Source organism: Colobus angolensis, unplaced genomic scaffold, assembly GCF_000951035.1.
Source record: "Colobus angolensis palliatus isolate OR3802 unplaced genomic scaffold, Cang.pa_1.0 Scaffold41, whole genome shotgun sequence".
Lineage (NCBI taxonomy): Eukaryota > Metazoa > Chordata > Mammalia > Primates > Cercopithecidae > Colobus > Colobus angolensis.
The window spans coordinates 5,633,245-5,648,969 of NW_012117488.1; the positions used below are offsets into that span (position 1 = coordinate 5,633,245).

A 15,725-nucleotide genomic window follows, 5' to 3' on the forward strand; every position below is an offset into this window, starting at 1 on the left:
TTTTTTTTTTTGCATCTGTTTGATTCTTCTCTCTTTTCTTCTTTATTAGTCTTGCTAGCGGTCTATCAATTTTGTTGATCATTTCAAAAAACCAGCTCCTGGATTCATTGATTTTTTGAAGGGTTTTTTATGTCTCTATCTCTTTCAGTTCTGCTCTGATCTTAGTCATGTCTTGCCGTCTGCTAGCTTTTGAATTTGTTTGCCCTTGCTTCTCTAGTTCTTTCAATTGCGATGTTAGGGTGTCGATTTTAGATCTTTCCTGCTTTCTCTTGTGGGCATTTAGTGCTATAACTTTCCCTCTACACACTGCTTTTAATGTGTCCCAGAGATTCTGGTACGTTGTGTCTTTGTTCTCATTGGTTTCAAAGAACATCTTTATTTCTGCCTTCATTTTGTTGTTTACCCAGTAGTCATTCAGTAGCTGGTTGTTCAGTTTCCATGTAGTTGTGTGGTTTTGAGTGAGTTTCTTAATCCTGAGTTCTAATTTGATTCCAGTGTGGTCTGAGAGACAGTTTATTGTGATTTCTGTTCTTTTACATTTGCAGAGGAGTGCTTTACTTCCAACTATGTGGTCAATTTTGGAATAAGTGCAATGTGATGCTGAGAAGAATGACTATTCTGTTAATTTGGGGTGCAGATTCCTGTAGATGTCTATTAAGTCCACTTGGTGCCGAGCTGAGTTGAAGTCCTGGATATCCTTTTTAACCTTTGTCTCGTTGATCTGTCTAATCTTGACAGTGAGGTGTTAAAGTCTCCCATTATTATTGTGTGGGAGTCTAAGTCTCTTTGTAGGTCTCTAAGGACTTGCTTTATGAATCTGAGTGTTCCTGTATTGGTTGCATATATATTTAGGATAGTCAGATCTTCTCGTTAAATTGATCCCTTTACCATTGTGTAATGGCCTTCTTTGTCTCTTTTGATCTTTGTTGGTTTAAAGTCTGTTTTATCAGAGACTAGGATTGTAATCCCTGCTTTTTATTTTTTGTTTTCCATTTGCTTGGTAGATCTTCCTCCATCCCTTTATTCTGAGCCTATGTGTATCTCTGCACGTGACATGGATCTCCTAAATACAGCACACTGATGGATCTTGACTCTTTATCCAATTTGCCAGTCCATGTCTTTTAATTGGAGCATTTAGCCCATTTACATTTAAGGTTAATATTATTATGCGTGAATTTGATCCTGTCATTATGATGTTAGCTGGTTTTTTTGCCCATTAGTTGATGCAGTTTCTTCCTAGCGTCAATGGTCTTTACAATTTGGCATATTTTGCAGTGGCTGATACCAGTTATTCCTTTCCATGTTTAGTGCTTCCTTCAGGAGCTCTTGTAAGGCAGGCCTGGTGGTGACAAAATCTCTCAGCATTTGCTTGTCTGTAAAGGATTTTATTTCTCCTTCACTTATGAACTTTAGTTTGGCTGTATATGAAATTCTGGGTTGAAAATTCTTTTCTTTAAGAATGTTGAATATTGGCCCCCACTCTCTTCTGGCTTGTAGAGTTTCTGCCAAGAGATCCACTATTAGTCTGATGGGCTTCCCTTTGTGGGTAACCTGATCTTTCTCTCTGGCTGCCCTTAACATTTTTTCCTTCGTTTCAACCTTGGTGAATCTGACAATTATGTGTCTTGGGTTGCTTTTCTCAAGGAGTATCTTTGTGGTGTTCTTTGTATTTCATGAATTTGAATGTTGGCGTACCTTGCTAGGTTGGGGAAGTTCTCCTGGATAATACTCTGAAGAGTATTTTCCCACTTGGTTCCATTCTCCCCATCACTTTCAGGTATACCAATCAAACGGAGATTTGATCTTTTCACATAGTCCCATATTTCTTGGAGGCTTTGTTCATTTCTTTTTACTGTTTTATCTCTAAACTTCTCCTCTAGCTTTGTTTCATTAATTTGATCTGCAATCACTGATACCCTTTCTTCCACTTGATCAAATCAGCTATTGAAGCTTGTGCATGCGTCACGTAGTTCTCGTGCCATGGTTTTCAGCTCCATCAGGTCATTTAAGGTCTTCTCTATACTGTTTATTCTAGTTAGCCATTTGTCTAATCATTTTTCAAGGTTTTTAGCTTCCTTGTGACGGTTTTGAACATTCTCCTTTAGCTCGGAGAAGTTTGTTATTACCGACCTTCTGAAGCCTACTTCTGTCAGCTCATCAAAGTCATTCTCTGTCCAGTTGTTCAATTGCTGCCAAGGAGTTGCGATCCTTTGGAGGAGAAGAGGTGCTCTGGTTTTTAGAATTTTTAACTTTTCTGCTCTTTGTGGTTTTATCTACCTTTGGTCTTTGATGATGGTGACCTACAGGTGGGGTTTCCATGTGGATGTCCTTTTTGTTAATGTTGATGCTATTCCTTTCTGTTTGTTAGTTTTCCTTCTAAGAGTCAGGTCCCTCAGCTGCAGGTCTGTTGGAGTTTGCTGGAGGTCCACTTCAGACCCTGTTTGCCTGGGTGTCACCAGCGGAGGCTACAGAAAAGCAAATATAGCAGAACAACAAATATTGCTACCTGATCCTTCCTCTGGAAGCTTCATCCCAGAGGGGCACCTGCCTGTATACTTGGCCACTTTGTTTACCTACTCAAGCCTCAGCAATGGCAGACACCCCTCCCCCTGCCAGGCTGCTGCCTTGCAGGTCAATCTCAGACTGTTGCTTTAGCAGTGAGCAAGGCTCCATGGGTGTGGGACGTCCAGGCACAGGATATAATCTCCTGATGTGCCGTTTGCTGAGACCGTTGGGAAAGTGCAGTATTTGGGCAGGAGTGTCCTGATTTTCCAGGTGCATTCTGTCATGGCTTCCCTTGGCTAGGAAAGGGAAATTCCCCAACCCCTTGCACTTCCCATGTGAGGCAATGCCCCACCCTGCTTCGACTCACCCTCTGTGGGCTGCACTCACTGACCCACTGTCCAACCAGTCCCGTTGAGATGAACCAGGTACCTCAGTTGGAAATGCAGATCACGCTGAGAGCTGCAGACCAGAGCTATTCCTATTTGGCCATCTTGGAACACGACTATTTGACTCTTTCTTTTGTGACTCCTTTTTTTATTTTTTTCTACCGCTTACTTCCAGTGAATCTTCATTAGATTCTCTTCTTGTTCCTGTTTTATCATCAGTGTACATACTACATCATTCTTATGATTTCAACAATTGATTGTTCTATGGAGACACAAATCAGTATTTCAAGATAGACTCTTTAAGAGCACAACTGTTGGCTTACTTCGTCACCTTTCCTCTAACAGTGGCTTTTCTCGTGAGCTTACTGTTTCTTTTAATGATGATATCATTGTCTTCATACCAGTCATTACATTTAATCTGGACTATTATAATGATTTCTGTTTGTCATATTTCCTATTTTCTGTTTTTCCCATTTGTACACATTAAACACAGTGATGTTAAATTACCACCCATTCAAGTCTAGATATGATTACATTCCTCTTTTACTGAAAACCAATAATGATTCTTCTACAAGCACACATTCTTCTGCAGATACCACAAACACAAATTTCTCACTTGGTATTCAAAGCCCTCTTCAGTATATAACCAATATATCTATCCCAGCCTATTCCCCTACACATATTCTGTATCCCAGACAATGTGGATTAACTTTGTGTTTGCAAATGTTTTATCATTTGGTTCCTCCCATCTTTAGCTCAAAACATTCCCTCTACTTTGAATACACTTACACCATTTCATCATGTCAACATGTAACCATACCTGAGACGCTGCCTTCTCTGTAAAGTCCTTTCTTATGTTTTCAACCAGATATAATCTCTTCTGCCTCTGTGTTAGATATATTTTACTTTTTCTTCTATTAGCATATAGAAAATATACATTTACCGTATTCCAATTTACTGGATTTTGAACTCCTTAGTATATTTTACTTGTCTTTATATCCTCTCCAGCTAATCTTCATGTAACAGTACATGAACAAATAAATATGCTTAATTTTATTTTCTTCAGCTCATTTTGCATTTGTTGAAGAAATTTATTTGCAACTATATTAAGCTAGAAATTGTGCACTTTCTGTGAGATTAACTTTTGAATAAACCAATTGAGCTAGATTTCAAAGGTTTTCAATTTTATGTTAATACTTGAATTCACTGTATTTTTTAGGATAACACTAACTGCCATAACAAATAAACCTAAATATTTTTTGTTGATTTAACACGACAGAAAGTTATTTTTGCCCATGTTAATTGTCTGGTGAAGGTGTTCCTAAGTAGCTCTCCCCTACAAGTTGATTAAGAAAACCAGGCGCTCTCTCTTGATGGTGGTGGTGGTGGTAGTGGTGGTTTTTATTTTTTTGAGACAGGGTCTCACTGAGTCACCCAGGCTGGAGTGCAGTGATGCAATCATAGCTCCACTGCAGCCTCCAACTCCAGGGCTCAAGCCTCCCATCCTAGCCCTCTGAGTAGCTGGGACTACAGACACAGGCCACCACGCCTAGCTAATTTTTAATTTTTCTTTTTTTGTAGAGACAGGGTCTCACTTTGTTGCCCAGGCTGGTCTTGAACTCCTGGCTTCAAGCAATCCTCCTGCCTTAACCTCCCAAAGTGCTGGGATTACAGGCATGGGCCACCATGCCTGGCCCAGGCTCCCTCTTTCTTGTGGCTCCACCTACCTCTTAGGGTCATTAGCACTTGGGATAAAAGTGGAGAAAACCACATGCTTCTCCTGTTAATAACTGCCATGTCATACCGGTTTAAAAGGGCATATTCCATCAGTCAGTTTAGGCTAAATTATGCTGTAGAAAGAAACAGCCTGAATATATTAGTGGTTTACAATAATAAAAGTTTATTTCTTACTTGCATTCTGTACACTGTGGGTTGGCTGTGACCCTGTTACATGTCATCTGCATTCGGAGACTCAGGCTTAAGGGTCAGTGCCTGTGTGGAACATGTTTAGTCTCATGGCGAAAGGAAAAAAGAAACTGACTTAAAAAAAAATTGGCACATGTCACGTTCACTTTCTATTTATTTGAAGTTACATGTTACATAGAGAAGAATGGCATTAATAGGATGCAGGGGTATATTCCTCCCATGGTAAGGGGCACTCCAAATTATATGGCCAAGTCTGACATCGGTAGCATAGGGAGATATAATCCTTCCACAGAAAGGAGCAGTGAATGTTTTGAACAGTAAAACAATCTACCATACCATTTTTTCTTTTCACATTTTAACATTTTAAAAATTGAGATATTTCTCACGATCAGTGGTAAATTACAATTGCTTGGGAGACTTTTTTCTCTCTTCAGAGATTTAAAAAATATTGGTGTATCTTACAATCCATAATATCTTAGATTTCATGAAATTTGGAAGACCTCAGCTTTGAATGTCTTTGTCTAATTCACCTATTATTTCCAAGTGTGTAGACCATTTCAAAGAGTAATATAGACTTAAAGACTGAACAGTTTAAAGCCTTTATGTTCAGATCCCTTACCACTGATATAAACCTTTGTTGGCATACTGATTTTCAGTCTGTAGTAGAGACAGCTGAAAAATGTTAGAAAAATGGAATGAGAGAAATTTGCAAAGGGAGACAAACAGACAAATCATCAGTAAGATAGAATAGAAAGCTTAGAAATAAGCCATGTATGAGATAAGAATGGCACCATAAACCAATGGGTGGGTAAGAAATAGTATTGAATATATAATATTTGGAAAACTGTGTCCCTGTATACAAAAAATAAAACTGGATCCCTATCTTATACCATGTGAAAAATGAACTCCAGATGAATTAAAGACCTAAATAGAAAAGTTAACACCAATAGAAAAGAATGCCCGTTCTTTAATGACATAGAAATAAGGAAAGCCTTCTTAAACAAGATCCAGAAAATACAAATCATAAGGCAAAAAAAAAAAAAAAAAAAAAAAAAAGCACTGGATATGGCTACATAAAAATTAAGGACTTCTTGTCAATGAAAGATACCAAAAATAATTTCACAGGTGATTGATCACAAGAAGGAACTTAGAACATCTAAAACCAATAAGGTTCAGTCATGGTGGCTCATGCCTGTAATCCCAGCACTTTGGAAGGCCAAGGCGGGCAGATCACCTGAGGTCGGGAGTTTGAGACCAGCTTGGCCAACATGGTGAAACCCCATCTCTACTAAAAACTACAAAAAAATTAGCTGGGCGTCGTGGTGCATGCCTGTAGTCCCAGCTACTCAGGAGGTTGAGGTTGGAGGCTGAGGTGGCAGGATCAAGCTGAACTGAGAGGCAAAGGTTACAGTGAGCCAAGATCATGCCACTACACTCCAGCCTAGACGACAGAGCAAGACTCCATCTCAAAATAAAATAAAATTATATATTAAAAAATTTTATATTAAAATAACCAATAAGAAGCTTATACTTTAAAAATATAAAAATTCCTGAAAATCATCAAGAAAATATGGGAAATCTTAATGGGAAAAAATAAATTGAGCAAAGGACATGGATAAGAATTACACAGAAAAAGTCCAAAATGTGAACACGTAAATGAAGAGAAGTTCAGACTCAGAGAAACTAGTTTTCAGGGAAATTCAAAGTGAAAAAATAATGAGCCACCACTCTACATACAGACATTAGCCCTTATCCTGAAGTTGTGTATATAATTTCCATGTGTCTTATGCCAGTAAGAAATTAATCATTGTATGCATTTTAAAATTTTGCACAAAACACATAGTGATGTATCCTTTTGAAAAGGATTTATGCAGGTTTCTCACTCAACATTATATTCCTAGAATGTTTATCCACGTTGATACATATAGATCTGGTCTATTAATTTTAGCTGGTGTTGAGGTTTTTTGTTTATTTCTCAGTATTGGTCATTCAAGAGTTTTTTTTATTGTATGACTGCATTTTAGTTTATCTGTGTCCATACTAATAATGCTGATGATTCTACTTTTGTACTTAAATAATACAGCAATGAACGTCTTTCTATATGTCTCCTGGTACGTACATGTGAAAGTAGAATTCCATGTCAACAGCTAGAAGTGCTAAGTTGTAGGTTAGGTGCATCTTCAATTTTACTATATATAATAAATTGTTCTCCAAAGTGATTGTACCAATTTATACTATTTTCTGCTATTTCCTGCTATATATGCATGAATTCTTCTTTCCTTACATTCTAGCCAACACTTGTGGTATTATCAGATTTTACATATGTTTTGGTTAGACTTTTTAAGATACTGAAATAGTACATTTTTCTTTTTATGTATTTTGGAGACAGGATCTTGCTCTGTCACCCAGGCTTACTGCAACCTTGACCTCCTGAGTCCAAGCAATTCTCCCACCTCAGCTTTGTGAGTAGCTGGGACTACAGGAACGTGTTGCCCCACTCAGCTAATTTTATTATTACTATCTGTAGATTATTTTTAGAGATGTTGTCTCCCTATGTTGCCTAGGCTGCAAGGAAACCATTTTTAATCTATGTTCACCAACTTTAAGCTTTATTAAAGATAACCCATGGACATAGCTGGAACCCTGTGAACTATCTACTTTTTAGTGAGAACCTCTGTCTTCCAATTATGCCCTTTTGACTGACTGCACCTTTTAATACTTACATGAAGTAAAAACCTCAGATGCCTTATTGGGGCCAGGCAATAGTATAAGTAAGTAAAATGGGCCATGTGTAAGAGACAATGGGGAATAGTGAAGTAAAGAGTGCATCTGGATCTCAACAGTACAACAGTTACTTAGTTCTATCCAATATTTGCCTTTGAGAATGTTTGTCTATGTTTACTAGGTCATCTGAAGCTAATAATTTTCTAAATCTTTATATATAAAGTATTTATATGTAAAATCTCCAGATTTTTAAATGTTTTTACCTAGTTCAGTTTAGTAAATGCTATAGGCTAAGCAGAATACATTTGTAGGTGATATTGTTCTGGTGCACATGGGATAAGCTAAACGAGCCTACTCCATTCACTCCCCTAGATCATATGTCTTAGAAAAAGGATTTACCACTTTGGGAGGCCAAGGCGGGTGGATCACTTGAAGTCTAGAGTTCGAGACCAGCCTGGCCGACATGGTGAAACTCCATCTCTGCCAAAAACAAAAACAAAAAAAAATTAGCCAGGCATGGTGACATGTGCCTGTAAGTACCAGCTACTCAGGAGGCTGAGGCAGAAGAATTGCATGAACCCAGGAGGCTGAAGTTGCAGTGAACCAAGATCGTACCACTGCACTCTAGCCCAGGCGATAGAGCAAGACTCTGTCTCATAAAAAAAAAAAAAAAAAAAAAAAAGGAAAAAGAAAAAGAAAAACGATTTTTTTCCCAATAGTTTCACTAGTTTGTGTTCAATTTCTGTCATTTTTTTTACTGTCTCACAACAGATAGCTCTATTTCATTTTTCCTACTCAGATTTGATTGACAGTATTAGTTAGGGTTTTCCAGAGAAACAGAACCAACAAGATATAGATATGGATAGATTGATTTATTATAAAGAATTGGCTAACATGATTGTGGGTGCTAAAAAAAAAAAAAATCCCACAATCTTCCATCTGCGAACAGGAGATCCTAGAAATCCACTATAGTTCCAGTCCAAGTTCAAAGGCCTGAGAACCAGAAGAATTGACAGTACAGGTTCTACCAGAGTCCACAGGCCTGAGACCTAGAGCACTGATTATTTAAATTCTATTCCAAGTCCAAAGGCTTGAGAACTAGGAGCCAATGCTGTTCTAGTTCAAAGACAGGAGAAGACTGATGTCCCAGCTTAAGCAGTCAGACGGAGAGAAAAGTTTCCTTTCCTTTGCCTTTTTGTTTTATTCAGATCCTCAACAGATTGGACAATGCCTACCCACATTGGGGAATGCAATCTGCTTTAGTCAGTTTACCTATTTAAATGCTAATCTCACCTAGAAACAACACACACTCAGGAATAGTGTTTAGCCAAATATCTGAGCACTCCGTGACCCAGTGACCTCAACACATAAAATTAATCATGACAGCCCTCCCTATTGTCAAGTTGACCCCCAAATGCATCTCTTTAAACCATATTTAACTTTCAAATAAAGACAGTAACAAGATCATAATTCTGTCTAACATGGTATCGTTATCCCGCATGTAACCAAACACTCACTAACCTCTTTTCCAAAAGAGGATGTAAAGTCCTTGAGTGACGTTTACTCTTCTCCTTTATAACCTGTAACTTAAATACTGTGATGTAAAATTAACCATACCTAGATACTATGTTATAAGGTCAATACATCTTATGTTATGTGATAAAGAAATGAGAGGCCAGGAATGGTGGCTTACATCTGTAATTCCAATACTTTGGGAGGCTGAAGTGGGCAGATCACTTGAGGTCAAGAGTTCAAGACCAGCCTGTCCAAAATGGTGAAACCTTGTATCTACTGAAAATACAAAATTTAGTTGGGCATGGTGGTGCACACCTGTAATCCCAGCCATTCAGGAGGCTGAGGCAGGAGAATCGCTTGGAGGCAGGAGAATCGCTTGAAGCCAGGAGACGGAGGTTGCTGTCAGCCAGGATCACGCCATTGCACTCCAGCCTGGGTGACAGAGCGAGACTCTGTCTCAAAAAAAGAAAAAAAAAAAGAAAGAAAGAAAGAAAGAAAAGAAAAAAAGAAATGAGAAGAAAAGAACCAAAGATAATCGCTGCACACACACACACACACACATTCACGACAAAATAACGATGAAATACGACAATTATAGTCTTCATTTCTGTAACTGGTCACATGGCCATAGCTGGTATTTAAAACTACCTTCTCCACTACCCATTCTTTGTTCCCTTTGCCATCAGCAAGCACCTCAGCTAGTTGGAATCTGTACCTGGTGGGGTATTATGAACTGAATGTTTTTATCCTCTGCAAAATTCATATGTTGAAATTCTAATGATAAATGTGAGGTATGAAGAGGTGTAGACTTTGGGAGATGATTAGGTCATGAGGGCTCTGCCATCTATGAACCAGGAAACAGGCCCTCACCAGACACTGAATCTACTGGTGCATTGATCTTAGACTTCTAAGCCTCCAACACTGTGGGAAATAAATGTTTGTTGTTAAAGTCACCCAGCCTGCAGTATTTTTGTTACAGTAGCCTGAATGGACTAAGACATGGGATGACCCAAACCTTCATTCCTGAAGAATTTGGGCCACTAGTAGTCCAGCCTGAACTGGGTTGTTCGAATTTTCCATTGACCTTAATCACAGAGCATGGTGATATTAAGAAGTACCCTAAGGGATCTCCTGTATTTTATTCATAATCTTCCTTACCTCCATTGTGAAGTAGTAGTCCAGTTTCCCTGTGGGAGGCAGAATCAAGCAGCATAGCCAACACAGTAACTCCCTCCTTTGCCTGTTGATTCAGGAGCATAAGAAACCCAAAGTGGCTGGATGGCAGTCTTAACTTCTAGTTCAGTGAATCATTGTTGTGTGTCCTGATGGAAGCATTCCTCCTTCTGGAACAGACCTCTAGTCCAGCAGAGCATGAGCAGAAACAAAAAATTTTCTAGTGGATGACTAGGGGTAATAGTGAGTAGTACCATTCCCATTTCCACCCCTTGATCCCTGGCCCTCAAAATCCTAGTTATAGGAGAAACAGCACCATATATTGGACACTGATTCAGAGCATATACAGCCTTCTGGAAAGCCTTGCCCCAGCCCTGCAAGGTATTGTCACCTAGCTGGCCTTGGAACTGAGTCTTAAAAATGTCATTTCACCATTTTATCAAACCAGCTGTCTCAGAATGGTGGAGAACACAGCGAGACCAGTGAATTCCATGGGCATGAACATTGATCACAGATTGTCTCAGAATGAAAGTTTTCAGTCTCTTACAGTTAAAAACCACAGAAACAAATTATTAAATCACTTCCAACAAGATTTAAGCAATAATACTAGCATAGTGCCTAAGAGTATACATCAGTGCTGTCCAATAGACATATAATGCAAGTCAAAATTGTAAGCCACATATATAATTTTAAATTTTCTAGTAGCCACATTAAAAAAGATGAGAAGAAAGAGGTGAACTGATTTTAGTAATATTTCATTTACACTAATATATCAAATCATTATCATTTTAATAAAATTGATGTAAGCAATCATTAGTTAGCTATGTTGCATTATTTCTATGATAATTCTTCAAAATCTGGTGTCTTTTACACTTACAGTATGTGTCAATTTGCACTAGCCACATTTCAAGTGCTCAGTAGCCACTTAAACTCATCCATACCATTTAACCTCATCTGCCTCAGCAAACTGCTTAATTCATCTGCCTCATCTGTCAAAGGGGAATCATAATAATGCTACTATGTCTGGTGGTTGCGAAGATTAAATCAAGCACATAGAAAACACTTAATATATATTATTGTACTTGGGATCATTAGATAGGTGGATGGATAGATAGATAGATAGATAGATAGATAGATAGATAGATAGATAGATAGATAGGTATCTGTAAGGGTAAAATCATGCTGAATGCACTAGATAAACGACAAGCCATTTTTCGTGAGTCAGTGCTTTCTTATGCTAATATATGTTACTGTATGAGAATCTATCTAAGCAAGGTCTTTGTATGGTAGCTATTGAAAAAAAATGTTTCAGGTGTCTTTAAATAAAAGCAGAAAGTAACTGCTTATGATTTAAGACAGTCAGGAAAGAGATTATGTTGTTGTCAAGCTTGTTCTATGTTACTTATTTTGCTTTCTATACTGTTTGAAGGAGAAATAATTGAGAATCCGTAAAGACAAAGATAGAAAAACCCTGAGACGTGTTCACTCTGAAGTGGTGTAACTGATTACCTTCTTTAACTTCTTCTAGCAAATCAAATTCATTCTTTACTCAAGCTATTTACTCTACCTAGAATATTCTTCCTCCCTTCTTTGTTTGGCTGGCTGGCCTCTTATTATTATTCAGATTTCATATTAAAAGTCAGGCCTCAGTCTTCCCTGACCATCTGTGCTAGAATAGGTCTTCTCTTTTATTCTCCTCTTCAGCAATATTATTGTTTCCTTTATGAGCTTATGTCAGAATTTATAATTACTTAACTTTTAATTTAGCTGCTTTTGTCTCCCTGTCACAAGACTTTTTGCCTCATAAGGGCAGGACCTAGATTTGTCTTCCTCACTAATGAAATCTTAGCCACCATCACAGTGCCTGGCACAGAGTAGGCACCAAATATTTCTTGAGAGGATGAATGAATGATAGGCATGTTCTGTCCCTTTGTATATTGAGGGGTTTTCAAAGAAGGTAGTTGCAGAAATGATTTCTTAAACTAATGTATCTACATCAAACAGGGATGAAAACTTCAGGGGTTTTATAAAATCTAGTAGACTGTCAGTTCCACATGGACAGCAACTGTGGATTTGAAACTCATTGCCTCCCAGCATTGTGCCTGTTATATTTTAGGCACGGATATATTTTTGTTGATTGACTAAATAAATTAATTCTGATATGAAGTCACAGACTGCATAGCTATACAGGGAGGAATTTTACTCCAAGATAGCATTTAGGATAAGTTAGAAAGAAACATAGTGATTACAGGTGATTTAAGACCCAGGTACTACAATAGCAATGCAATATATGTGTATTTACTGTTATTCTTTTTTCCTAAAAGGGACCTGTTGGCTTACCTGGAGAAGTTGGGACAACTGGAAGCATTGGCGAAAAGGTAATTTTTAAAATTATTTTGTTTTATAGGATGAATTCTAGGCTAAACACAAAGGACAGACTTTCATATGATCTTTTATGTTAATTAGAAATCACTTATAACTTTAGCACATTACCTTTACTGAATCTCTTAAATATATTGAAATATAGCTAATAGCACATAGGTTTCTAATTTTTACAGGGCAGAGTACCCTTTTGATTATAAAGATGTGATCTGAAGAGAAAAGATGGAACAGTCTAGATTTCTGACTAGAAAATATTATCTAAATTGACTTCGTGAGAGCAAGCCTCCTATGAGAGGCTTGAGAGAAAGCAGTTTTTGAAAAAGAAGAATAAGTTACCATTTTACCTTTCTCTCTCCCCATCTTGTACTTAGTTCTTATTCCTATTCCCATTCTTACTATTTTCTTGAACTAAAATATCCTCTCTTCTTCCCTCTGTTTTTTCAAAACCAAACTGCTGGACTCAGCTGAATTCCCATCTCCTCTGTGAAGTCCACAGACTCGTCTCATCCTTCCTAATTTCTTCACTTCCTGGACTTAGAATAGTACCACTTAGTCTAAAATGTACTTACTCTCTGGTTGTTTCATCTCTGTTAATATCATGTCTGCAGTTACTGAGGGTAGAGTCTAAGTTAAGTTTTTTAAATATCTCTTCTAACTCTCATGTACTACATTCTCAATTACTTAAGTACTACATAATATATATTTATTGATTTTTTTACTAACAATGTAACAAAATATGAGTGCAGTTAAAAAATTAGCGTTATAATTTTTTTCACTGAGTTATTTCTGTGCTGAATTAAATCTTCTATGCTAAAATTTTGATACTCTTGAGAATTTTAATGTAAATCAGTTTGGTCTTTTTAAGCTGCTATGACATGATCTTCCAGAATTATTTCTTATGGCACTTAATTGTGGTAGGCAGACTATAAAATAAGGTTTTCTTAAATGGTTACACTTACTTGTTAAATTTTAATATGCTTTGATACTTTTACTATTTTCATATTTCGTATGTCTCATAAAATAGTAAGCATTTCTTACAAAAATTTAACGTATGATACATGCTCACTTTTAGGTCTTGTTTATCCATAATTTCTATTTTCTTCATTTTAACAAGGCCTTTAATGTTTTTCTCCGAAAAACATCTTAAGATAATTTTATTAAAAGTCTAACCATTTTAAGATAAAAGTGCCAAATTTGTAAATTTAAAAATTATTGGAAATAAGAATGAGGTGTGCATGTAAGACATGATTCTGGCTGATAGTTTTTCTTTCTAGGCTTAGCTCAGTCATGACTAATCTCTATGTTACTTTTTTTCCTTTGTTCTCTTAAAAGGGAGAACGTGGAAGTCCAGGCCCACTAGGTCCCCAGGGGGAAAAGGGTGTTATGGTAAGAGCTCAATATGTTTCCAAAGAACGTAATAAAAGTAAGGCATTCCAAAGATGGAATTGCCTGGGTTGGAATTTAACTTAGTAAAAAATGTTAAATTTCCCATAGAATTTTCTTTTTAAATGGTTTATCTCCCAAAATGCTATGTGATACTAAGGTACTTAAAAGCATGTAAATGAGATGGCTTAGTCAAATGATTCTAGTTTTAGGAGAGGAATTTAACCACCACAATTTGCTAAAATGGATGAAGAAGAAAATTCAATTAGAATTCTGCATACTCTGGTTTCTCTTCGGATTGTATAAATCTTTCACCTTTCAAAATTAGAATTCTACTTATTCTTCTACAGCTTGTAGTTGATATGACGCATATCATCATTGCCATTCTTCCATGAGTTTGTGGTCATGATGTAGTTTTTTTGGCATATGAGAGCTCAGAATCCAGAATTCATCTTATTCTCTTACATTTTTAATATAGGAAATAGTTGACAAATTTGATATCTGAGTTGCATCTTTTTAACTTACTAAATAGTTTTCTAAGTATGGTAGGAACTAGACTGAATGATTATTATCAATAAAAGGATCTTCCATACAGAAAATACTTTGTGATGGATCTGGTAGCACATAATACTGTCCACAAATTGATTTTAACTAACTTCTATATTATCAGAAAAGTCCTGTAAGTTGTTATTGTTTTAGCTATGCTATTTCCAGTTGCTGTCAGCTAGGAAATTTAGCATGCCTATAAGACTAATCAACTTCAAGAATCATTACCTCCTAAGGCATTTTCTGAATCAGTGTTAATATCATAAAGTGTGTGGTCCTTCTAAAGTTCGAAATGCTAGAATATTTGTACACATTTACATTCCTTAATTAGAGAGCTCCTGGACCTTTCTGAAAAGGATATAGTTTCATAACCTATATAACTAACATATATCTATGGATAAGATAACATGATCTTCAGAAAAATGAAATGAATGTTCTCTTATAAATAGGCTGTAGTATGTGATTCTGGCTAGCAATTTTCTTGTCTAGGCAAAAACCTTCTAATAAATGAAATATATAGTTCCTATGTAAATAAAACTACATAAAAATATATTTTTTATTTCTATGGTTTGTCTGCAGAACATTTACTGTGGCCTTTCATATCTTGGTTAGAAAAAAAACATTGTGTCAAATTATCCCTTTTTTATTATTGTTTATAATTTACTGGTTTGTCTTCAATGAAAATAAAGTAATAAGTATTTTACTTTTTTAATATTTTCCTTAAATTATAGGGATATCCAGGTCCTCCTGGGGTTCCAGGACCTATCGGTCCATTGGGATTACCTGTAAGTACCAGAAAGACTTCATGATTCCTTCTTTTTTTTTTTTTTTTTTTTTTTTGAGACGGAGTCTCGCTCTGTGGCCCAGGCTGGAGTGCAGTGGCCGGATCTCAGCTCACTGCAAGCTCCGCCTCCCGGATTTATGCCATTCTCCTGCCTCAGCCTCCCGAGTAGCTGGGACTACAGGCGCCCGCCACCTCGCCTGGCTAGTTTTTTTGTATTTTTTAGTAGAGACGGGGTTTCACCGTGTTAGCCAGGCTGGTCTCGATCTCCTGACCTCGTGATCCGTCTGTCTTGGCCTCCCAAAGTGCTGGGATTACAGGCTTGAGCCACCGCGCCCGGCCTATGATTCCTTCTAGAGTGTTTATTTTCATTTAAACTCATCAATTGTTACGCTTTATTGTTG

The 15,725-nt window shown here is 37.1% G+C and overlaps 1 protein-coding gene across 1 annotated transcript in view; it reads left to right on the plus strand.

Moving 5' to 3' along the window:
• COL24A1 (collagen, type XXIV, alpha 1) overlaps positions 1-15,725 on the plus strand; it is a 395,043-nt gene that overhangs the window by 216,464 nt on the left and 162,854 nt on the right. The window contains exons 25-27 of the mRNA XM_011956095.1: positions 12,554-12,607; positions 13,944-13,997; positions 15,272-15,325. Of these exons, the coding sequence (XP_011811485.1) occupies positions 12,554-12,607; positions 13,944-13,997; positions 15,272-15,325 (162 nt within the window). The remainder of the gene's footprint in view (positions 1-12,553; positions 12,608-13,943; positions 13,998-15,271; positions 15,326-15,725) is intronic.